Source organism: Ambystoma mexicanum, chromosome 2q, assembly GCF_040938575.1.
Source record: "Ambystoma mexicanum isolate Mex_15411 chromosome 2q, UKY_AmexF1_1, whole genome shotgun sequence".
Classification (NCBI taxonomy): domain Eukaryota; kingdom Metazoa; phylum Chordata; class Amphibia; order Caudata; family Ambystomatidae; genus Ambystoma; species Ambystoma mexicanum.
In genome coordinates this window covers 942045725-942072875 of record NC_090924.1, presented here as the reverse complement: position 1 = coordinate 942072875, position 27151 = coordinate 942045725, and the positions used below count along the sequence as shown (strand labels likewise).

The 27151-nt window shown below is 40.3% G+C and overlaps 1 protein-coding gene across 3 annotated transcripts in view; it reads right to left on the bottom strand.

The window, feature by feature from the left end:
• The window catches only part of RAPGEF5 (Rap guanine nucleotide exchange factor 5), a 1543629-nt gene that overhangs the window by 850701 nt on the left and 665777 nt on the right, over positions 1-27151 (bottom strand). For all 3 annotated transcript variants that reach the window (XM_069648248.1, XM_069648249.1, XM_069648250.1), the window contains one exon: positions 10778-10859. In XM_069648248.1, coding sequence (XP_069504349.1) covers positions 10778-10859 — 82 coding nt within the window. The remainder of the gene's footprint in view (positions 1-10777; positions 10860-27151) is intronic.

Genomic DNA, 27151 nt, shown 5'->3' with positions numbered 1-27151 from the left:
AATCCGAAGTGTGTCGACTCAGCGGACCTATGGAAATTCATGAGTTTTTCGCAGAACACAAGACAAGACCGATCTTTGTTAAAATCACTATTAGCCAAAAAAGAAAACCAAAACAGGTCTTGCGCCTACTAGCCATGACTGACAGATGACGATTGTCCATTTACGTTCCTATCTTGGAACACAAGTGGATTCAAACACTTATTTAATGATTTTAACATCTCCCTGGAAAACGTGTTTATAATCTGTCTGCACGAAACATGGCTATGCAAAGCTCCAATGCGCGATGGGTTCACTTCTCTATTAAACCCTGCTGAAAGAAATGTAAAAGGGCGTCCAAGCTCTGGCTTACTAACAATGGTGAGAATAACTCAAATATGGTCGGCTCCAGTGTCGGTAAACCCAAACCTGTTTGTGCAAAGCACAATCATCCATACGATGGAAAAATGCACCCAGTCGTGGAAGTAATGGATACTGGAATCCTGCAAAAATCAGTACAAAAGACTTTGTAAATGCAATTACACAGCTAAATTGATGAATCTATGCTAGTTTACAACAACTTGTCAGTGATCTGCTGCACAGACTTAAATTACACCTGGTTCCAGTTCAACCATAACTTGCAGGCCTATAAGCGTTTGCCAGAGGAAGTTGTTGATTCAAGAGGTCTAAAATGGCAAAACGCCATGAGCACTCGCGACCTCTTAATGTTATATGGATCTGCAATTATATGGAGCAGCAAAAGGGGGTGTTGCTGCAAAAGCAACTTGGCATCGTGAAAAATCCCATAGCATCCTTGATTATATATGGGTTTCTAGAAACATCGAATCAAAGACCATTGATGTGCAAATTCAAGAAATGAAATACAGTGATCATTGTCTTTTGAAACTTCGTTGCATGATCGACTCGATTCCATCTCGCGCTGCTTGCAAGATGTCTACAGAAGTAAATTCTGGTGGAAATCGTCTTAGATTGAATGGAAACCAGATACAAAGTCTTGGCACTAAGTTTATGAATATCCCGGCTAGACAGGGAATTGACTATATCCCACTGTTGACTGACTACATCATTGATGCAAATCCATCTATGCATTATGGGCCATCCCACAAACATTTATACAGTAAAGTGATGAACGAAGCAAAAAAGACAATGCCGAGAAAAGATGTGCAAGAAGCGGTCAAAGCTAGACGTGCGCTCTATCGAAATTGGGCAAAATCTCATACCAGTATCATTGATCAAGACCATGCTGAATTAATGCTAAATCTACTTGTGACAAAGAACACACGAGAAATCTAGCGGATCTTGAATATGGACTGTTCAAAATGTACACCAACAAATACAATCTCAGGAGATGCTTGGGATTCGCACTTTCCCAGGGTCTTCAAGAAACCATCAATTGAGACAGCGAAAATGAGGAATGTGAAGGAAACCCAATGGGCCGTTGAAATGTCATATGAAGAGATTGTACGAGCCATAGCAGCAATAAAAAAACTTGCGTGCCGCTGGGCCTGAATTGATCTCAAATGTGGCACTCAAAAAACATCTATATGACTGGGCTCTCGTTATTAAAAAGCTGTTGTCAAATATTGTAGCATCAAGAACTAGGGGTTCCTATTCACAAGAAGGGCAACTGGGGCAATCGTAACAACTACCGACAATTGCCCTTCTTGATATGATTGGGAACAAATTTGCGCCAAAAACTTGCAAAATGGGCTGAGGCATGCCAGATCATAGACATCCACCAAACCGGTTTCACGAAAGGTGTCGGGGTCGATGTCAACCTGATAATTCTTACCATCTTGAAATTGGAAATGCTAAAGGCTAATGGCAAATTTCACTTCGCCTTTATAGACATAAAACAGGCATTCGACAGCGTAAATCGTGGCCTTCTGTGGGAAAAATTATCTAGATGACGATGTCCGGAAAACCTTCTTGAACCAATCATGGCACTTCATGAGCAAACCTCTATGAGAGTAAGATTAAATAACTGTGGGGATCTATCAGAAACCATTGCAATGCTAAAGGGCATCAAACAAGGGTGCCCTCTTGCTGCCGAGCTCTTCAAACTATTCTTGGCCGACTTGCTGAACCATCTTGCGCAAGCTCACTGTTTTCCACCAATGGTCAATCGGATTCCACTTAGATGCATCATATATGCAGATGATTTGGTGTTGATGGACAGAACCCAAATAGGACTTCAGCGACTACTTGCGAGCCTACAAGAGTACATGGTTAGTAATGAGCTAACGATAAACGCATCAAAAACAAAAATTGTGTCGATTGGAAATGTAAAAAACAAGAAAGACAGATCCTTTAGGTGGACGGTTGCTGGAGAACACATTTCCTCCGTAGAGACCATACGATATTTAGCGATTCAATTCAACAACTTCATCTATGAATACCAATGAGTGAAATAATGAAAATCAAAAATGCTGAAGTTTGCCCTTCAAGGAGCAAAAATTAACAAAAATTATGGAAAGTTTTCATTGGAACCTGTCCTCAGATTCTAACTGCAAAAAGTTGTGCCAATTATAACTTTTGGTGCCGAGGCAGGGTGGAATATCAACGAGCAAATCTGGCACTTGTTGGAAGAGCGATTCTGGCGCTATGTGTTGAAATTGCCACAATCGACATCCAGTGGCAATTTTTCAATCCGGTATTGAGACATTAACTGTCAATAAATTTGCTGCAAATAAGAGTAATATGGAACTCAGTCACGTCAATGCAAAAGATGTCTCTAAAGTCTCCGTCACCGGCATATCAAATATTTGGAAACGAGTATGACCCAAACAGTAAAAATGTACTTAGTCTCTGGTTTCGCCGACTAGGGTCATTCTTGACAGTGGCTGATGTAAATAATCAAGAGATTCTAAACCGCCCCCAATGTGCCAAGAAGAAATTTGAAAACTGGGAATGGATTGTAAATCAGGAACTCGACATTCGATGGACTCCACCAAATTCTTGGGGCATGAACATGAAAAACTAAATGTACACCCACGATATTTACTCCAGTGCCCTTCTCGTCACCATCGAGAACAATGTCTGAGGTTCAGGACAAATACCTTGAAAACAAAGGAAATGCTTTGGAAAAGAAAGGACATGTCAATAAAAGACAATCTTTGTCGCTTTTGTGGACTGGCCATCGAAACCTTAAAACATTTGTTAATTGAGTGTGAATGGTCAGTAAACCAACTCTAACTCCACCTTGGACAAGTATGCTGCACTAGATGAAGAGATGAATGGGTGGTGGGCTAGGAACATCTCAGGGAATAATATAATATAAAACTTGTCTATGCAATTGTTAATTACATGGACATGATTTTGAAAGTGGATGTCTAATCGAACTCACTAGCACTAAAGTTGCTGTACATCTGTGACCTTCCCGATTGGTCGAATTACTGCGATATGAATGAACAAAGCGGGATGGCAACATCAACGTTACGATACTTGAGAGTGAATGTTAAGAATCCTTTGTTCTTTTTCTCTTTTCTCTTTTTATCTGTCTTTTCTTTTGCTTTGGAATGTATTGGGTTGCGTAAGGATTTTCTTTTCTTTTCTTTTGAAACAAAAGTTTGTTCCTTGTGTGTAGTTTAAAAAAAAATATATATATTATAATACAAAGTATGGGTAATTTCTGTAACATGGCTTTACAAATAAACAATTTAGTATTAGACATTTGCTGGTAAAAGCACTTTGTTTTGTGACATGTAACATTATAGGGATAAAAAGCCAGGCACACTGTGCATTACATAGTGAAATGTAAAATTCCTGTTTTAGAAACTTGACACAAGTCGCATATTTACATCAACATACAACACTGTTCTTATCAATAAATAGGCCATAGAGTTTAAGAAAAGAAAACATGAATTTGCTGAGAAACAAGCTTAGTGTTAAAGATTAGTTTAATAAATAATGGACCACCTTTCAAGCTTGAATTACATACATGAAGCTGCCAATGTTTAACATATGTGACTAGCACATACACTTTAATTAACTTTACTTTAGCATCTCCTCCTACAGTCAGACTCCCGCAGATTCTATTTTCTTGATTCACCCAATTCTTAGATCTTAACTTTCCTACACTCTCCTGATAGCCAACAGCACTTAGGGATGTCGGAATCACACTGTGTATCCTTCACTTCCGCCCATTCCCCTATGCCCCTTTCACTCTACATGAGTCTAATGCGTGTGTTATCAGCTTGCTTCAGAGGTTTCTAGAAAAGTTTCTTCCAGGATAAACAGAAATATGTTTTGTGAAATAGATCTGCTTAGAGCAGATTACAGCAGTGCCTGCTAGTACTGTTGTCAACCACGAACTTGGACATATCCTTACGAAGAGAACAGCTGAGGGAGAAGCATTTGGCAAATTAAGATATTTTCACAGATGTATTTCACAAAACATATTTCTTCTGACAAGAACAGACACAAAATGTAAATGATGTGACCAAGTCAGGGCATCCATCATATATTTAGCACAATAACAATAGTAATAAACAGGTTTACAGATCCTTGAAAAATGACACCGTCCGAAATGCATCTGATCTACACACAATAAAAGCCTTTTTTCATTGTCTTACCACTCTGTTGTGGATACAAATGGTTGCAAAGATAGAAATATATGATTGAAGTCTCAAAGAGTGAATAAGTAACACATAAATTGACGCCTTCAGCGGTTCCCCCGGTTTCTGACAGATTGTTTCTCTGATTTATTTCTTTCTTTTATACAATATCAACCGCAGGGGCTTGGGGGTTTTCCGGTGTAGAACCACATAATAGTACATACAAGTATTAACATAAAATTGAATTAGTGGTGGCTACTCAGGACAATTTTTAAATGCCTAATTATACACAAGCCATAACTGTTGTCTTTGCCAATTCTTGTTTTAGCAGGACTTTAGTGAAGGACAGGCAGAGTGCTTATAAATAGAGGTAAACTTAGTTAAGACATTTTTATTACACCAGTAGCAGGTTTACTGCTCCAATTAAATCACACACTCTTAAAAGACTGCCTTGAAGAAACACTGTCAGGCACATCAATGCAAACTTTGATGGTAAGGCTTGATTTAAACAAACTCAAAGAGTTCCCACGAGGAGGTGTTTTCGGTGGGGAGGGCCAAGAACTGGGTGGAATGGCCTTACGGATTAGCATGGTCATGGGAAGTCAAAGGGTGGACAAATAACCAAATAACACCTACATGCTGTGTGTCCCTCCTCATATGCCATTCCACCCTATCGGTACTCTAATGTAATAGTTTCTAATGTGATATATTGTCGGAGGACTAGAGCTGTCGAAAGCGGCTGGCTGTACTTCCACTTTCACCCAGCCTGTGGTGAACGAACGAGAGAGAGTGACGGAGAGAGGCATTTCCTCTTGCTGGTGTGGCTTGACGGCCTGACGGCCTGCAGGGTCCTATACTCTAAGCCTTCCCAGCGTGGTTTCTGCTTGGTTTCTGCTTGGCGCTGCCGCTGCAAGGCAAACGGGTGAATGGCGAGCTGGCAGCCGCCGGAGCCGTGGGACCTGGGAACGCAGGAAAGGGGAACCAGGGCTGGTAAAGTGTAACAGCCTGGAAAAAGTATTGCGGGGCACACCACAGCTGGAGCGAGTGAGCGTCTACTACGATCTCTTCAAACGCTGCAGGGGACCATCTATTGGCTCCTCTTCCACCGAAAGCTGCTGTAACACATGGTGGTGAGAACAATTCACAGTGTTTACCTATAGAAGTGATCCAGTGGATTTGCTAAGGGGCTGCTGCTATTTTGTTCACATTAGTGCTACTGATGCAGCATGCTTTGAGTTTTATTTGTCTTGCGGCTCAATGAGACAATTATATAAGGCTCTTACAGGCATAAATAGTTGTTATAACTTGTAGTTATAACACTCTTTCAGCCTTTAGGTACTTCTTTTCACTCTTGGTTTTTTGGAAGCAGCCTGAAACCGTATTTCTAGTGAAGATTTGGGTGTGGCTTGAAACTTTGAGTGTCTGCTATACTTATACTCTGGAAAGTTTACTGTATACAGTCTAGTTTAAAAGTGATGAGGATCACTGCTTTCTTGCTGCAGCCACTTGGTCCCTCAATAACATTGGGGACCATACTGATCTGTTTACTTTCTACAATCTTGCAGTAGATCTATTTTTTTAATCATAGTTTAAGGGAGACTGCGGGCAGACTGTCTTCGATCCCTATACTGGAGAATTGAGAATGCCGGCCAGTAAGAAAACCTCTAAATATAATCTACGTAACCTAAAGAATAAAACTGAGAACCAAGTGAAGTAGGATACTACCAATGAAGACCATATCGGGAAATTAAGAAGACCCATTCCAACAAAATCGGGTGCAATAACAAACTATTTTCCTGTAAATACCTCACCGGAAGTTAACTCAACTGTGATTGATGAGGGGGAACCCATAGCTCAAAACTGTAGTAACCCCCTTGACATCACCAACTTGGGAGACATTGATAACAATTCTCTGCTTGAACCTTGTCTCAGTATGCAGGACAGAATACACCGGCATTGGATAAACAGGTGGGCATCAACTCAGAAAACCAGCAACTAAATTCTGAACTTGAAGTAGCTAATCCTGAGGTCACTGCCACTCGATTATCTTCCTCACCTAATTTGATGATCCGCATCCCATCCTCAAATACTGACACGGAAATGGAAGCATCATCTGAAATTTACCATGCATCTTCAGAACTAGTCGAACTACAATCTTCAATGGTTTCACTCAAGTTCGCCCTAAAAATCTTAATGAAAATGTGTGGCCGGATTCTGGAAAATACCAATAATATGGCCAACATGAACAATACTGCTCCTGTAGACAGCGAGGAAGTTGAACATAATCTGTCTGAAGCAGCAAGAATTATTGAGGATTCTGAGAGGATCTCCGATCCTATGACAACACGAATATCATCTGAGGAATCCGTCATATTCTTCTCATGGAAACAACAGAGACTCGCAAAACGGTCGAGGAATAACAAAAAAATCATTGGAGACCCCCCATTACTGTCAGAAACAGGTTTGCCAGACAAAAGAACAAAAAAAGCAAAGAAAAGGGCGTTAAGAGCAAAAAAACATAAGGCAAATGTAGGGGGAAAGCTGACTAGCTGCCTCCTTAATAACAAAGTGAACGATCCTCAGGAGGAGCTTAACCATGATTTGGAAGTAATGCAATCTCAGGCTGACGAACTTAGTAACTGTTGAACGCCAATTGGGAATCATAGGCCGATAGTGGCACCTATAGTTAACAGGCTACCAATGAGCCCAAAACAGCAGAATATTTCTGATATATGTAATAATCGTATCTGTATCATTAAGAACATCTATCAAGAAAGCAAAACCAAATGGCTTACAAGAACGGAATTCTTGACAAGGTTGCATGCGGTCCCACAACTAAGAGTATTGAACACAGATGACTTTGTGGAACCATTAAAAGGAAAAAATCCTAATGTCTCCGCAATCCATTGCAAATTTCTAGCGACTGCACAATTAATGCACAATTTCAAGGAGAATTTACTGGCTGTGGACATAGAACTAGATGTAGACTTGGATCAAGAGGACTCTAACTGGCCCATAAATGAAGAATCAGAGACTAAAATTTCTTCGAGCTCATTGAATATGCTAATGGGAAAGGAAATGCCCATGTCTGAAATCCAGAATGTATTTAAATGGTTATCGGAATCCTTATCTGAACTTCTACTAAAACGTTGAGAATTGTTAACTGTTTCGTGGAACTGTAGGGGTTTTTCTCCTTTGCTGTCCACTGCCGGTACATATGACCAGTCATACATGCATCTGTTTACAAGAAACGTGGTTAATGTTTCCTATATGTTTGGATGGCTACTCCATATATCAATCATTGACTAAAAAGAGGAATCAGGGCAGACCATATGGTGGACTCCTTACTGTCCTTAAATCTTCACGTCTAAATACAGAATTGGATGAGTATATACTAGCAGTGGAGATTGAAAACTTCTATAGTGAAGATATGGCCAAAAGCCTATTAAGTAATATATATAACCCGCCTGGGGCTAACCTCTGTGAACTCCTACAGGAGGCTCTACATGATATACTCACATTGTGGTCTGTCTGTATAACTAACAATGATGTGAAAGATATGGGAGACTTTAACTGTCACATGACTGGGAGGGTGGGGACAGTGACTAACCCTCACTTAAAGGTCAAGAGTACTATGATCCAGGATGTAAATGATCAAGAGGGTCTATCTTGGCTAGCATTTTTTGAAAACTGGGATCTGGAAATGGTCAATGGGAGAACGAAAAATGACTATCCTGGGCATTACACGTGGAAAGGAGGGGAATCATGTAGTACTTTAGACTATATGTTTGTCAGTCCAAAAATAGCATCTCGAGTTAAAGATTTAAAGGTCAACAACAATGACTGGAGCGGTCACGACTCACTCACACTAACGGTACAAACTGAGAAATATTTCCCCGTATTAAATCTCTGGTGGAGATGTATACTAATCACACAGGGACTCCTGGCAGCTGGTCAAAGACTAACATTGATAAAGCAGCTGATGTGTTATATGGAGAATGTAATTTAGACAACATTCAATTTAAAAATATGTTGATAGAAGCAATAGAAGGTTGGATTAGTACGTTCTCCAATACCCATGCAACTATTCCAACAGGAACCTTAGTGTATGAGTCAAATAAGAACTATCGATATGATAGATATATAAGAGATATTAAAAGAAAACTAAGAGCTGATATTCATAAGGCAGTTTGTATTTGATCTCCCTGTGGCAATATCTGCTGTACATAATTGCCCACCTAGAATTGGAACGACCCTGTGCCCAGTATTAGCTTATGCTGACGATCTTGTAATCATGGACTATAAGTTCAGTGGCCTACGCAGATCAACAGAAGCCTTATGGCCTTATGCAGATGAAAATGGGCTAATAATCAACATGAAAAAACGCAGTTGATGATGTTCTCTAATAAAAAAATGCCATGTTCGAAACTGAAGATGAGGGATACAGAGATATTGTATACACCAAAATATCTGGGGGTTGAAATAGATATAAAAGGAGACTATCTCACCTGCAAAAATGTACGTAAAATTAAAGCGGCCCAGGTTACTGCATTGATGAAGCGATTTTCAAGCAAATATGGTGGCTTCACTCTATGGGGGATACTCCAATTATATATACAGGTATTTGCACCCATGATTACATACAGACTTGAATCCCTCCTCACAATAAATTTACATTGGCTTCAAGTCATAGAAGGAAAATTCTGGCGGAATATTTTGGGTCTTCCTATATGTATTCCAATGGCAATAACTCGGTTAGAACTAGGATTAATATCTTTGAAGGCCATCGTCCTGAAGAAAAGGGCAGAACTTTATCTAAAAATGCGGAATAACACCAAAAATTGCCTATTGGCCGCCATGTTGCATTAGACACAGAAGGAAAGTAAAACTTGCCATTGAAAGGAGTCAAGCCAAAAGTTCTATAAAGAAATCTGTTGAGCACCTTAGTAGATTAAAAAAATATCAGTTTGTCACGTATGTTTTGTACAACTTCAAAAGTCCCCAATTATATCTGAATCAATGCCCATCTGTGAGACTACGCCATTTCATACTATTGTTGAGAATGGCTCATCTCCCTGTCCTAACAGTGACAGGTGTAATTGACAAAATATCTCTACAAGATCATTATTGCAGAATATGTAAAGAAAAGGATAACTTGGAAACAGCTGAGCACTTATTAACAAAATGTCCTGCTATGCAAAGTACATATCAATTACATAACAGTATCAATGCCACTAAAGCCAAGATGCATCTTTCCCTATACAAATTATAGATTAAGATTGAAAGTCTGCTGGAGATAGAGATATAAACTACCGAAAGTGCATAAGACCTAGATTAAGCCTAAGAAACATCTGGCGTGACACAGAGACGGAGATGGGAGGTTGCCTATGAGACCAATAAGAAGCTACTGAAAAGTAAGAAATGGGGAATATTTCTTGGGGCTTTGTAATAGTGTTTAGATAAGTAACAACTGTCAATAGTTGGCTGTTAATTATTCTTTTCTTGTGATTGACTATCCAGTTTCCAAGTTTAGACTGAATTGAATATGGGCCATGACAACCATATTCTATTAATTGTATATATCACCTCAATGTATTTATTTTATATTTTATTGTTAAATTAACATATTATTGGATCTGTATGTTTGTAAGTGTAAAATTGGTTATACTTATCTTGTATATGTATAATTTATTTTATATGTGTAAAGTTTAAATTTAAACTATATCACATTAATAAATAAATAAAACAAATAATAGTTTCAGCTTATAGGTGCCCAAGCGAAACCTAGTAGCCCAAACTAAAAAGGGAAAAACTCATGCGTCAATGTACACATTAGCCATCTCTGCATATATAACAGATGTAATCATGATGCACTTAACCATGGATCATGGAGCAACCTGATCATGAAACAAACAAAAAATAATAATACAGGGAATGTAGCACATAGGATAACAAAACAACCAATGTAAGAGGCAGGGTAGACAAATAGAGCTCCCACAGGCAACATTCTACAACTCTCTCCCAACCTACACAGTACCTATGGCTTCCACAAAAAGGCTGACCCTGTAAACCTTCACTATTGAGTGACTCAGTAATGCACCATGGAGCAGATGATTGACACCATGGTCCGTCTACATACAGGGAGCTGAAAGTCTTGCAAGACAGACCTAGAAATTTGTGTTCTATATTACAGAAATTATAGGGACACATTAGAAGTTACTTACTGCAGATGTGAATCGGGCCAAGGCTTGAAGTTGTAACATTTCATTGCTGGTTTCTATTGTTTCTTCCAGTCTTTCTGTAGACCTTGAATGACATATATGTAACATTATTAATGTTATTATTAAGAAGCATAGCTTGAGAAAGCATTACTTACACAAACTTCACAGTAGGCAATAGAAAAAAACAAGATTATACAAAATATAGGTAATACAAAATCCAATCAATCATTGAACAACAATTCATCTAAATCTGGGAACGCCACACTGTAGAAATGCATTTTTGTGCAATTACATGCTGCATAAAGTCCATGGTCCTGATTATAAGGTTGCCGGTATCCTGCAGTCAATCCGCCAGGAAACTGGCGAATGTTATTACCGTTTCCAACACTCTGTCCAGCAGTATTACCGCTGGATTACGAGTGCCGGAGTGCTGGTGTTAATCCAGGGGATTCGCTGTCATTACCGGCACCAACAATACCGGTGCCGGTAGTGATAGCGGTTTCTGCCGGTAGGGCACCTGCCTTACATCCAGCTGGAGGTAACACAGGTACCCCACCAGCAAACCTGTAGTCGGTCGGTCCGGTAAAGTGCTGGTATACATTAATACTGGCACTTGATTACCGGACTGGCCGACTTACAATGACGCTGCATGTTCCTCTCAATTTTTATACTACAGCGTATTTACCAAAAAAAACAGTAATGCCTGTTTTACATCCAGAATCCAAACTCATACTGCAAAGCACAGAAGGATTTTAAAACTAAAAAATATTTTAGAATTAACAGTTTTTTCCAACAAAATTGCAACAACTTCCACCACACTAATTCAATCACATCTCAGAATCCTAGAAACATACAGTTCTCTACATGTATTGATTCTGTAGCAGCATGCAAGCATGCGCGTAATGCAAACAATTCATCCCTTCATTCAAACCATTAAGTTTGGGATTTTGGAAAAACAGAAACAAGTAAACTATTAACTCATCTGTCATATAGCCGAGAGGGTACCAATAAGAGGGCGAACACACTTTCAGGTCAAAATGGGTTTTAACACAATCATCTTATCTCTTTTCCCAAAGTTCCAACAATTTGTGGGGGTCCTTTTAAGGTTAGCAAGGGTTACGGATACAACACCGTCAATTACAGTCTCTGGGTCAATTACTCTGGTTCCCCCCTGGTTTGTCTCTCATTGTATACCACCTCCCCGTCTCAGCGTATCTCCTTATCAACTTAGAGATTATGCCAAATGACGCTCCCTTTTCCAGGTTTCACAGGCAGTGGCAAGAGGGCATTATCACCTCCCTGCTCTAATCCCTCCCCTCTTCAACAGCTTCTTTAGGCCTACTTGGTTACTGCTTTTCTACAACGTCACACCATATGGGTGTTTCTGATCCCTCTTTAGGGACAACCCATTCATATTAGGGCCTCATCACTACTCCCTGACTTTGTCCAGCTGTGCCCTCACACACCTTCCCACTCTGGCTAACTAACTCCTGCACCTTTTCCTATGCAACTCCAACCTGATGCTCTACTCCCAGCTCTTCTTGATACTAAATGACCACCTCCTCATGAAGTTCCTTAAGCACCTGCTCCATGCATTCAACTCCCACTAACTCATATGAATTTCCTTAAACATGTCTGCCCTATGGTACGCATCTCCCACCTTCTCCTGCTGCCTATTCCATCCTCCAGCCTACTGCACTTCAACCTCCCTCCACAATTTCCTTTCTACACCACCTAAATCCAAACTTCTGCTGCAAACTCCTCTTCTAAACAATCACATTAATCTGATGTGGGCCTGTCTTGGTAGAACCTATGTCCCCCATTGGTAATTGTGTTCAAGTGTTTACACTTGTGAGATGATTGTTGGGGAAGTGGGATTGGTTGACCATGGTTCTATTATTTGAATCATGTGTGTTTGATTGAGCATTACATATAAGATGAGACTAGCTGACAACAGCTTGAACTATCCAGTTCACCATCTTGTTTATTTATTTATTTTATTCATTGCATTTGTTGTACCCCCAAACCCAGAGGTATCACGGCTTGGGTTACAGAAAGCTTAATTATCTGGTTACAGGGTGAAAAATAGTTACATTCCATACAAAACAGTTACGTTATAATACAGTATATACATTTCAGGACAGAGGGTACAGACAATTGGATTTGGCATTTGGCTTCACATTAATGTGCTCATACGTGCTACTATCCAGCATCTGCAGCAAAGCTCCATCTCTCTAGAACTAGTAGTGAATGTCACAAGCTTATCAGTGATGATACTGTGACATTTAGGTGCATGGGGCACTTTTCTGGCTCCTTCTTCTTCAAAGAAAGAGCACATATCCCCATGCAAGGTTGTGGGGCTGACTGGGTAGCCTTTCGAGGGCCAGTTTTGTGCATGTGCCACACAGGATAGTTCAGGCTTTTTTGAAAGAAATTAAGTGTGGATGGCCAGGAAACCCCCTTCATATCTCCCCATATGTGTCATCACTGGTCCCCTTGGTGATCGACGAAATATCACTAAATTTAGGCAGTGGAATTTATCACACCATCCTATGAATATCCAAGATAAATCCTTAACCTCGGTAGGGCTGAAAAAACACAGCAAGCAAAGTGCCTTCCAAATGTGTGGATTATGGTATCTTGGTGTGTACATTTGAGGGAAGGAAATGGTACACACAACCTGTCCAGCTAGTGGCTGCTGGTTCAAAAAGTAAAATATATTATTTACACACAAAACTGTAGTGAAGGACAATATGTAAATAATCTATCTGAATTAGCAGATTTTCTATTTAAAGCAACCAATTGCATTGTAATGTATTCACGGCCCCCAATATACCAGGGAATGAACAGACCTTGGAACAAAGCCACATTCGTCAGTGTACCCATGGATGGCAAACCTTTTACCACTAGATGCATGCATTCTCCAGTTGTCCCTAGGATGTCACTACTAGGCTACCCGCAGGAGGATGCTTCAAAGACTAGAACAAAGGATAGGAAATGTGCTTGCTTTTATAGGATGATAGACCCATCTTAGCCAAACAGGTTAACCTCATTGCCCAGAACACTTATGATCTCGTTGGGCGTCATCTGTAGTATTTTCAAAAACTGCATATATAGTTTGCAGGAAGGGTGCAGCAAACGGCCTCCATACCAAAGAATACATAAATCAGTCCTTACTGACATCCTGCGCCTGACCAATCATATCAGACCATCTCCTGCCTATTGTCTACAATACCACATTGTCCACATTTGTTTTTTTCTCCACCCATCATTAAAGGCCTGTGAGGAGGTAAACTGAAAGAGCATGTGCTCTACAAAAACAAATATGGAAAATAGGAATGGGTGACAAAATACTGTATTTCAGGGTAAAGGGTGTGACAACTTCCAGAGGAAGAGCAAAGAATGTATGCGTGTAGGTGCAGAAGACAGAAATTGACAAGATAACGTATGCTTTTTTGGGTTCCAAGTGCTTTCATCGACCACAGTTACCTCAAGCATCTTTTATTGAACTCTCGTTGGTTGTACACAATTGTTTCTTTTTTTTTATTTATTTAATGGGAAGGCCCATAACCCACTGCCCCTCCTCCCTAAACCCCCAGCATACGTTCCCTCTCCACGAGCAGCAAGTCGAACAAACAGGAGGTTGAAGTTACTGCGGGTTACACAACTGCAGTATGCAGATTCTAAAAGCGGGGGAAATGATGTTACTAAATGCATGGAGACAATGACCCTATATCTACTTTGTTTTATATCTTTTTTTTTATATTTTTCTAAAGACAGGCTACTCAAATGGGAAAGTTCCTAGCGATAGGACCAGAATGGGAAACACGTACAATTTATTAGGACATGCTCGACCTTGTTTAAATGCCAATTATATATCCAGTTGGTGTGACTAAAAATGTGTTGTTCCTGAAGAACTATCCATATATTTGTCAACCCAAGACTCTGAAGAAATGAATACCAAGAAACGGTTAGCTCGGATTTCCCACTCCAATGCACACGAACCACCAATCACATAAGGAATTTCAATGGAGTTAGTTATCAGGAGTCCAACTTAACAAGCCATGGGCTAAGGAAACATTGAAGAAGGAAGCGTCACTTCAGGATGTCACAGTGACATACAAATCTAGATCCATAATTAAAGTGTGGTGAAATAACCCTATTTTATGTGAACATTTATGAGACTAGGAGATCTAGATGTCACCTTGATGACAATGGAAGAAAGCTCAAAAGACCCAATCAATGATAATGCCTTTCCATCTAGTTTCCTGTTCTTGCTCTCAGGGTAGGGCAGAATTGCCCTGTTATATTTTGTTGTTTACTATGTTATTTCAATAAGGAACATTGATTTACGTCCTAAGGACAACTGAGGTCTGGCTACATAGTCTGTGACTCTGCTACTTATTACCTGCTTTATGGTTGTCTTAAATTGCGCCATTACTGAGTATAGACTGCAGCTGGTTGATTAATATAGTGGTGTCCACAAACGTGTGCTCAGCCACAAATCAAAGGTGATGCAATAATGGACACTCATAACTCTATATCTTGGTATTGGAAATACTCATTCCGACTGTTACTCATAATTTCCTACAGGTTTTCAAATATATTTTCATATGTTGGACACAAAGGAAGTTTACAAATGTGTATCTTCTGACAGACTGAGGATTTACACACTTTTTGCTCCAAAGTGATGGTTACTCTACATGGTTCCAAAAAAGTATTGCAATAATATTTTGGAATGCCCATGCTCAATCTTTCATACACTTTCACTATCATACCGGCTATTATTAAAATTGCTCCTGAGACATGACAGTTAAAAAATCTTGTTTTGAATCTAGACAGCATAAGCATTTTGTGAAGAGGGCAAATGTTTTGCAATATCTCAGCTCAGAGCATCCAGACGTAGCTGTAGTAAAGGAAACACAACTAAATCTTTAGGTATGGGAAGATAGTTCAGGGGCAATGCACTTGTCTTGGAAGAAAGACTGTGCAGAGCAACACAGGTTAGTGTCACAATATATTATGCAGCACCAGCAAGTCAAGGATCTCTCCCCTTGCAAATGAAGGTGGCGCACAAGATAACGCTTTTTATTATTACAACCAAATTCTTTTAAGGAGGCCTCCAACCCGTCTCACACCCAACCTCCACCAGCAGCACCCTTTGTCCCAATAGACCAGGAAACAGGCAGGTGTATATCAATAAGATATGTATTGATATATTATTTAATGAAAAAGGAAAATCAACCAATTACACAGCCACCAATGTTGTGGCAACACAACATGCAATAATCTCTACAAAACAACCAAGTTAAGATATACTATTACAGTTAATTTTGGTTTTTCAATGGCAGAACAATTTATCACAAAGTGATAGCCCTGACAGTTAAGCACTGCCCCCTGCACTCATCCCCCAAACATCAACTGGACTCAATTCCTTTGAATGGAAGGCAGTGGCAAGGAGTAAGAACAGAGGGGGAAACTCGGATTTGTGGTGAAGCCCACCACCACAAGATGGGAAGCCAGCAAATAAAGGGAAAACCTGTTTTTTGGAGCAAAATTGTAGAATGGGTTTTTACTATTTCTCACAACTGCTAGGGGACAGAATAGAAGAAAATGTGTATTGCTTACACTTAGGAGACAGGGAAAGTTTTAGAGTAGACTAATCAGCCCAACAGGGAACATATAAATGAAGTAGGAAAATTGTTTTTTGGGAGAAAACAAATGCAAAGAGAAAATACAGTGGCAAATGGAAATTCATTTACACTGAGGCTTACAGTGACAGGCAGCTCGGGGAAGGGGTTTAGCTTACAATAGGAACATTGGTTTTCCGTGACAATGACAGAGGCACATGACAGGTAGACTTCTAGGCAAAGGGACTGCTCACTCTAATGAAACCAGTTGGAGTTTAAACTGACAGATGCAAATGGCGATCCGTTTGGTAACGCACACAATACACTGACAAATTCGGTTTTCAGCTCACAATGGGAATAATTATTTTGGGGCAACACTTTAATGACTATAACAATTAAATAAGAACACTAGGAACAAGATTGTTGGTTTCAAATTTCAACAATACCGATCTGTGATATTCAATGGGGGAATTAATTGATTTACTTACAAAGATACTAAAGATTTACACAGACAATTTTTTTTTTTTAATGGGGATATGCTATCATATACATGCAAATAAGAGATTCTTCTATGGGGAGATGACTGAACTACACAGGCAATCGGGGTTTTCAATGGGGAAACATTGGATGCACTTCTACCAAAATGAAGGGCTTATGCAATTTTGGGCTTGGGATTTTGCTACTTACATAGCAAGCCTTTGTTTAAGATTCAGGAAAGCCAGCTGCATCTCAGGACACTCTGGAAAGAAAGGCAAGGGGTCTGGTCACTGCACTCTCAAAGATGGTAAATTTCAGCAGCCTTCTCTCTGTCCTCCTTTTTCTGTCTTCCCTGGTTGTTGTGTGTGTCCTGAGTCCTAGTACAACCCCTTTATATAGCAGACATGATATCACTAATTTTACAATCTAGGGTGAGTACCCTGTAACTATCCATGCCAATAGGTTTGGACAGTTACCATCCCTCTCTCCACCCCCAGTCAGGATTGGTTTTGGGAATTTGGAGCACCATCTATCTGTTCTCCTTTATCACCATCTTTTGTTCTTATTTCAACTTTTTGGCAAAAACTAGTTATGTATCATAACTTCATCATTGTACTAGCAACTGGCATGTGAAACATATATTCTGTAAGAGCTGATCATGGGGAATTAGATAAGCCGACCGCCAAATTCATACGATGTAGCATGGCCATGTGTCACATATTTGTTGTTTTCGTAAAATGTACAACAGTTATGAATATGTAATTTATCAAGCATGTTCCTAATGTCATTTTCCATCTTTTCACCAATTCTCCCAATTGTCAGATATTCGAATCAGCCAGAAACCTAGTCTAACTGGACAATGCTTTAGCCAAGGATTAGCTTCTTTGAAATCCTTGCTTTCCTGCCAGCCATTCTGCAGAATAGGGAATTGTTACGCCTCCAGCACCATCAAATGTATTGCAGGGTTGTTAGCTGTGAGGTGTGACATCCTGTTGGAGTGGGGCTTCTCATTTGTGAAGTTACTGCACCCAGCCAGAACAGGATTTTCTTGAAGTAAGTGTCTCTTCCACTGTCACGGGAGTTTAGGGGATGAAACATCCTATACATTGGCTTTGGTCACCTCCCCCTCCACATCAGGTTTTGTTTACATGACATTTTTCTGTGAGCAGTTATATTCTTTTCCATTGTGGCTTTTTAGAGCCGCTTTTATTTGCAAACACATGTGCATGCTGTTTTTGCTTTTAATGTTTAAAAATCCTGTTTTCCATGTCACAGGATTCATTGATTCCTCCTTCCTGGGTGAATTACATTGCTGCTGGTCCATTGATAATGGCAGGTAGGCCCATTTCCCCATGGTTCTTTAATTTTACCTCAACAGCAAAGGAAAAGCCAGGCCGTTTTTGTTGCAGTGTTTACATTCCTGCCATTCATGTGACAGGGAAAGCAAAAGCCAGGCCATTTTTGTTGCAGAGTTTAAATGGCTGTTGTACATGTGAAAGGGACTTATATTTGGGGCCTTTAAATTCACCCCACAATAGAATCCTGGTCCCATGCGTAGAGACTGGTCTCTGGTATTAAGTGTGTAATAAAAGGTTAATTGATTAATTAAGAGCAATGAAACTGAGAAGATAATGGGACAGGAAGACATATTTCAAATCCCATCCAGGTGGCAAGACATGTTGGCCCTCATTACGACCCTGGCGGAGGTCCATGGTGCAATTTGCACCATGGAGCATGGCGCAGAGCTGCCAACTCCGCCATGGGGGTTGGCGGAATTACCGCCCCATTCCGACCTTGGCGGGGCGGTAAGTCCCCAATCCCCATTTACCCTTCCCCATTCCCATTTTTGCCCCATAGGGTATAATGGGAGTGGGGAAGGCGTTAATTACGCCACCGTAGAATACGGTGGCGTAATTAACGAGGGGACCCGTAGCGCCATGGATTTTTCCGCCCGGAAAATCCGGGCGTAAAAATCACCATGGCGCTACGGAAAGTCCTAATCAGGCGGAGAGGTACGCCATGCATTACGCTGGCGTAAACCCCTCTCCGCCAGGGTCGTAATGAGGGCCGTAGTGTGGCCATCTTAATCCATAAGATATTACACTATAGAGCTTCCAAATATTAAGTGGATGGGGAAAGCATGTGACCTATGCTCAAACTACATATTGGATCACAGAGCTTTACCATAAGATCTGCCAATGCATCTAAAACTGCTAATTCAGCTTTTCCCTCATTCTTGAATAGAGTCCTTTAAGAGACTTCCCAAAAGGGTTGATCATAGATGGTGACTGGTACATGAGCAAAGATTCGATCATAGGTGCATCTGGTCATCCAGATTTTCTTCATACAAGGGAAAGGGAAATATTGCAAGTGATACTCACAGATAATGGCCTAGTTGAACTTTGTACCCAACCCTAATATTAAAGCTAGAACTGTGAACACAAACATAGTAAAATCTGAACAAGCTTTACCTAAGACAGGATATGTGTGGGTATCCCAAACTAAACACCCTCTTTACTCCCAAGGGTATAATGCAAAGGAATCTGGAAATGTTGTCCTCGCTAAATTACCTTCCTATATAACAACTAATTCTAATAGTCCATCTTTTAATGAGCACAGGTAAATTAAATCTACCCTTAAAAAGAACTCAGATATTAAAAGGACTAACTTTAATGAAGAAGAGTACATGTCCCAGAATCTCAAAAGTACTGTGACGAGGAAGAGGCATGCAGCTGCAGCAGTCAGGCAATTAAGTCTAACATCCATTGCAGTAGTCAGGTAATTGAGCCTAACAGCCCCCACTTGAAGGAACCTGGGAGGCATAAAAGGCCCCCTCAGGTGCAGGAAGGAGTGGAGGGAGCTGGAACGTGAGCTGGAGATCAGGCTGTAGCAGAAGAAAAAGAAAGAAGGCACAAGGCTGGCAAACCAAGGAGAAGTGGGTGGAAAAGAAGAACACTGGAACGTGGAAACCACAGATTTCATCTGTGTGTTCTGAGAGAGTACTGTTCTCCCAAACTCTGAAATGCTGAGGCTGTGCAGCAGAAGACATGCAGGAGAGATGATTTTCCTGATGTGAGCATGATTGCCATAGTTTCCAAGCTGCTGACGTGCTGGAGACTGAGGCAAGACACAAGTGTCAAGCTGAGGCTCTCCGGAGTAAAAGAAGCTCCCACAACGTGTAGCCAGACCGGAGATAACTTATCAGGAGAAGCATGGGGGTCCCCAGCAAGCCAGAAGCAGTAGCAGTTGTAGGAAAAGTTGGGAAAGCAGTGCGTCCCATCAAACAAGAGTTTCAGAAGCCAGTGAGTGAAGCAAAGCATTCTAACACATTGCGTGAACCTTGTTGGTAACAGTATGCAGCTCCTTAGTCACTTGCGTAAGACTTTAAGCAAGTAGAAGTTGTTCATTGCATTGAAACTCCTCGGAACAATGGAATTGTAACACACATGAATAAAGTGAAGGGCTTCTTAGTCGCGTAGGAATCTAAGGTTACTAAAATCCATTGTTGCACTATTCGAAGACTATTACTGTTCGAAAGAGTGGTTGTGTGTCTCTAATAAAGGAGAGGAAACACTGATAAGACCATTTGAGAACATTTAACTTTGACGATACAAGAGTTACAATCTTTACCGTGTGAAAAGTACATTAAAGAGTGGCCGCACGTGCCTACTTGTAGTTTGTACCGAAAGACTGAACCTTATACTTTGTATAAAAGTGACACACATTTTTTCACAATAAGTTAAAAGAGTATAAATGATTGAAGAGAACACGCATTGCCCAAGCCAAGAGGTGCCCCATACTGATTGTTAAGCTGACACTTTCTCAGAGTTTAGAGCAACCCAGCTAAATTGTGAAGTTATTAAAAATCAGAAGGCCTAATATACAACTGTGCAAGTACTACCTGAAGCTAAGAGAGTGGCACCATGGCTTCTGGGTAATTACTTGGGGTGCCAGCTGGCAGAAAGGTGCAGGTAAAATTGGTACTCCAGGTTGTGTCTGCTTTAAAATGGTCTTTACAAGCAGCCATATCCCATTCCCCAAAGACTGTGGATGCCAGAGAGAAGTGAATCTTAAGGACCAATCCAGGGTGTTTTTGTGGCAGACAGAGAAGAAAGTCAAAGAAGCAGCTTCTTTTGAATTTGAATAAAACTGCATACCTGAAGAGGTTGACATATTTAAATGTATATCTTGTAGAAGCCTGTCTAAACTTTCAAATCATTGAAGGTGTGGCAGTAGTCCAACTTACTGAAACTGTGGTTGTAAGTCTGGTTGTCATTAGATGCAGCATTGCAGTAGCTTAAACCAAGTGAAGTACTGTGGGGACAAAGGTGAATGTTCCCATGATAACATCAGTAGAAGTGCAGTTGTTGAAGTGAAACAGCAGCACTACGGAGTCATCCTGACAAATATACCCTTGTGAACTTTCAAACTGTAACTAACTGTTAACCTAGAACTGTGGATTACTTTTGGTTCTATTGTATTTCTTTTTGAACTGTGGCCAATATTCTTAAAGAGGTGTCAACAAATCAAGACCAGGATTTCCATTGATGCTGTTATATTTCTTTGAGGACTGTGGCAAAGCATCAAGGCCATTATTTTTATCGGTATTAATTCTTCTGGGAGTAGGGAGCAGTTATTTCCCTTAGAAGCAGAGGGATTTGTTACCAGTGAACATTTTGGTTGATTAACTCTTGTTTTGACTTTGAAGCATCAAGAATTGTTTCAAGATTTTTCCTTTTGTGGTTTAGCACCTTTGAAGATGACTTTGAATTCTGGTCAAGGGTCATTACCCAGGACAGCAGAAGGTCATCCAAGACTTATAAATATTGTTCATGTCATGTTATGCTATGATATGATAAGGCACTTATAACGCGCCTATACACAAGTGATAGCAAGCCAATTAAAACGAGAGGATCGACCCATTCTAAAGACAAGGATAAAAAGATACAATTTTTGTACGCTTTGAGGTACTCAAGTCAAAGTCACCATGTCACAAGACTTAATAAGAAAAACTGAAGACTGATCCAACTGGATACTTATTTGTAGACACTTTTCCAAAACCTCCAATGATTGCATATAAAACAGGTTGCAATTTCAGAGATCAGTTGGTAATAATAAACTGACATTGCACAAGAAAAAGACAGGCACATTCCAATGACTGAATTGCAACAATTGTAATAATCTCATGAAAACCAGCTACGTACCTCGCACGGGTAGAAAAATGAGATTAAGAAACCTTGCTACGTGTGATACACACTCAGTGATGTAGGGACTCAGATGTCCCTCAGTTGTCCCTGTGGTATCTTCTATGTGGGTCAGGCCACAATAATAGTGAGAGAATGTTGTAATGAACCTAAAAGTAGTATAAGAACTACAAATAAACGTTCTCCAGTGGCGAAACATTTCGCAGAGAGGAGATATACAGTGGCACAATTTAGGGTTATCATACTAGAAGTGGTACAAAAATCCAAGATACTGTGAGAAAGGTTGGCAATGAGCATGAACAATGTTGTATTTATACCTTGGAGGCCTACATACAATAGACTGCTGTAGAAATTGAGCAGTATTGATGACTATCTAAAATATTGTCACCTTGTAAGAATGGCTTTGTTCATGACCACTAGAGCCCCTATGAAAAATAGTGAACTGAAATCATGGGTGATATAAGTACTCCATCTAGGGGTCTCCTCATTATCAACAATTCTGTAACACTGTAACTATATAAGACAAGTTGATAATACAGGAAGTACACTTGCTCCAAAATGTGTGAGATTAGGGCTCATTTTAGTGGTTTCTTCATTATCAAGAATGATAGTGTAATACTCTACTTATAAGTTAAGTTGAAAATATGTGATGTACACACCCGCTCTGCTTCCTCAGAATCGAGGGTTGAGAGATTGTGTACCAAGGAGAAGATCCAAGGGTTCTCTTCCCCAGAGGGTTTCCCTGGAAACCCAGTTCTCTCCTGGCACAATTTAACTAAGAGAGAGTAGGGTGTCCAGGAGGATTCTCATTTCCTCTTACTGCAGCCCCTGATCCAGGTTAGTGAGATGGTTGCATGTACCTTGTCATTTTCTTACCAATAGCCATAGTAGCATCACAACAGCTGAGACTGTTCTAAAAACCCAGTACGATAGAGGGGCAATTTAATCTGCATAAATTAAGATACAACCCCACTTACATAGATGAGCAGCCACTAGGCAGATCTACCCACACACGAAAGGCTTATTCATTGCTGCCATACTGGATATTCTCCCCACTAAGGTGAGATTAAGACCTTACTTAATATTGGCATTTGTAGTGTAATCAGTTTCGTTCACCAATACTATACACATGTTTTACCTTTTTTTTTTATTAGGTCCAATCAGATCACTGGAAGAAGATTTAAGATCACTAAGATCTATGAGAAGACCATACAGCTTGGACTGTGATAGACAGTGTTCACACCAGGTGAATATTAGGAAGCAGATTGCGATAGACAATTACCCTTGATGTTTTTACATTGTAAAGGCTTTGCTTAGAACATTGTACTACACAGGTATACCCTTTTTCTCTATAATTTGTAGAGTATAGTGCACTGGAGGCATGAAAAAACATAATGAATAGCTCCTGATGAAGGGAAAGGCATTCCCAAAACGTGTAGAGCAACTTATATGATATATGGATCATTAATGAATAATCCACTACTGGGACAATATTTTTCTTTGAGTGCTGTATGAAACTCATTGTATATGTAAAGAAATGTTATGCATAAAGGATCATGATGATTACCATTTGACCAAACTTGAAGTGACATTTCTTTACAAGAAAGTAATATGCAATCATAAAAAATATTGATTAGTTTACAATTGCAATTAGGTGTGCAGGGGACGGGAGTGTTCCACAAATTTTGTGGGCACCTGTTTTCCTCTCTATTCTGTAACACAATCTAGTGCCAGGGCTATTCTCCCCCACACCCTACTGCTTATCGTAGGAAAATAATTTACCTCTAAGCTACACTAGAAGGAGTGCACCTTTACCATATAGATTGGCCTGCCATGATATATTGCCATATGTTTCTTATATGTATTTGTTGTTTAGTGTCAGGGCCAGTTATCCTATTTTAGATTGTGTTCACTTAACTTTGGCTAGGCAGGGAATTCCTGTGCAGAGTAGGGACAGTGAGGAACGTTTGAAAACTTTTATTTTGAGAATAAAATGGCACACATTCAGAAAACAGCAAACCGTTGTCAGCCTCACATTTCGGACCACTCGCATAATGCAAAGCACTTGAAGAGTACTTTACCCTGAATTTGCATTAGGTCGGTAGGAAGAATTCTCTTTGGGCTACAAGTAAGGGATTCATGAAGTGGTGTATGTTCAAAAAATTCTCCGTAAAAAAAGATGCAGATAATCACAGAGCCTTGGAATATAACAACAAAGAAATAACATGCCTCTTGGTAATGTTCTTTCTGATGGATGTTACTCCCATGCATTCCTCATCTATGATGATCCAATCCCAGTGCAGTTCCTCTTTGGAAGCTTTTCTTCCAACAAGGAGCACAGCACAGCTCCACTTCAGCTCTGGTTGATGCCTATACATGCCCCATACCCGACATGATGTTGGAGCCAGTATATATTGAGGTGTTGTGCCCTGTGACCTTTGTTCATCCTTTTTCCCTAGCACTCTGACACTGAGGCACTGTCGAACCAAAAGGTGTACTAGCTATACTTTGTTGAGCAGAGTCTTTCCTTCCATGTATTCCTCATCTATGATAGCCTCCCAGAGCAGTACACAGATCTTGAGGATGGAGGAGAACAAGATGACACCACCAAACCCAAAAAACCCTTGCAGGCCACGCAGCCAAATCTGCATTCTGCTCTGAATGGCAATCCAATCAGTAATGTGTAAAGAGAAACCCACATACCCACTTGATGAATTCCCAAGACAGAGACCCCCACCACTGTAGGGCAGAGGTGAAAGCTAGACCTCTGGAAGAATAACCAGTGAGACTTTCAGCGTCATCCTTCCGAGCCACATCACAGCATTTTGAGATGGAGAGAATGATCCACCTTGACAGGGTCTGTGGTCACAGGCATGCAAGCAACTCACAAAACCCTGGTAATCTTTCCTGATGTCGCTTGTCTGAGAGACGTAGTAGCTGAGCGCATGTGCCGGGTCAGACTGATGGAATCATTCCGCTCCCTTGGAAGGATGGGGCAGAGAAAAAACACAAATGGATTTATTTTAAGAAAGGATTGCCTCACTCTCAATGTCACCTTCTGTTTGGAAAACACAAATAAGGAGGTTTATCAGACAACATCTCAAGCTCACTCGCCCATCTTGTGGAAGTGACGACAACCAGGAAAATAACCTTAAGGCTGTGTAATCTAAGAACATTTATACAGGGGTTCAAATAGAGCACCCATAAGTAATGTCACTACTAAATTCAAATACCACGCTGGAAACACAAACTGGCGTGGTGTAAACTGTTTGCAGTATGCCATGGTATGGTATTGTTTATTTATATAGCGCCTATACATAGGCAAGGGTTTCAAAGTGCTCAAAGATGATGGGAACAGGGGAAAAACAACAGTCACTGAGAGTCCTTATTCTGAGCGATAATTGTCTGCACAGGCACAGTAAGTGCATAAAATACATTTAACAGTTTGGAGGAAGCAAATAGGCCTGACGGCGAGTCTGCCGTTTTACCAATGGAATTAAGGGGTCAAGACAAGGGAGAACAGATCTTCAGGCATGGTTCGTAAGGATCGTGCAAGTGCACACAGTCACATGGATGGGGTCCAAGTGCTCTACCTTACTAAAGGCAAACAGTACCCCTTTAGAATACTCCCTCTCTCACACGGTCAGGGAGTGACTACACCAGTTTATATATAAAGGAGACAGTTATGATGATTTCAAAAATTGCTGATCTGTACAGATGGTCTGATGCCAAAACCCTCCCTGTACCTCTAGTCTTGAAAAAATAAACCAAGAACATGATGTTTGTCCACAGTATCAAAAAATTATTTTAATAAAGTTTTACACAAGAATAAAAGACTAATAAAAAATGTTGTGAATGAATCATGACCCAACACAACAAAACATGGTAGGTATAAAAACAGAACAAATCACTGATTACACATACATCTAACCACATACAATGATAAAAAACATTACAAAAAAACATGAATGGCTTTAACACTTCTTCCAGACTGAGTATTTTAACTCAGGCAAAGACCAATCACGACATGTTTCAGTTCTTTATTGCACCTATTGCATGAAATTTCTTCAGGGGAAGAACTTGATTTTCTTAATCTCCACCATGTAATCCAGGGCCACACATGGAGTTTTCAATGATACTCCTAAAACCAGAATGTAAAAAAAGAGGGGGCTATCACTATATGTCACCAGCATCCATCTTTGTAAGTCAGAATATGCTTGAAACATAGCTCAACACCCACTGTGTTGAAATACAGCTAGTCCCATCACCACGTAATACCAATGTTGAGGCAGTACCTCCTATTCAGTAAATGGCTGCCCGCAGAGCTTTCAACGTGGTCTTTTCCACAGGAACGATTTTTCATTCAGACCAGCACCTCCAACATAAGGTATCTTTAATCGGTAAAAGTAACACTCAGGCACCAAGCTGACACCTAAAAGCATGAGAATATGACTATAACCACTCTTAGCCCAACAATGACAACTTCAATGTCCACCTGCCTTATTTACCTACAGTCGCCAATGACTACTGTTTGAGTGGACTAGGAACACCAACTATCCGTACACCACATACAAGCATCAACGTACTGATCGCGCTGCGCATGGATTTGTATAGGTCAGTTCCATTAGGGTAACAAGATGGAAAAAGGACTACGAATTGGTCCTCCATAGATATAAACAGAGGACTGTGTACACGCGGCTACATCCGTAGGGAGTCGTAACTATGAACAACTGTCCAACAGAGCCTTAATGTCCCATTACAACCCCACGAGGCTAAGTTAGACTAAGAAGAGTGTGAAGCGCCCGATAACAGCACATTTTAGATACACCAGTAATTGTGGTCATAGACATGGAAAAAAGACTTCAAAAAGTCAAACAGCCCCAGAAAAATTGGAAAAGTAGTGCCCCACATTACTAAAATAAATGACCAGCACTGGATTGCATGTTGGAAATATAAAACAATCTAATTTTGTTTCATTTTGACAATATCAGAACAAGATTAATATGTGCACTGATAACATGTTGCACAATCACCGCATATTTGTTACTCAAAGAAACATCCTGATG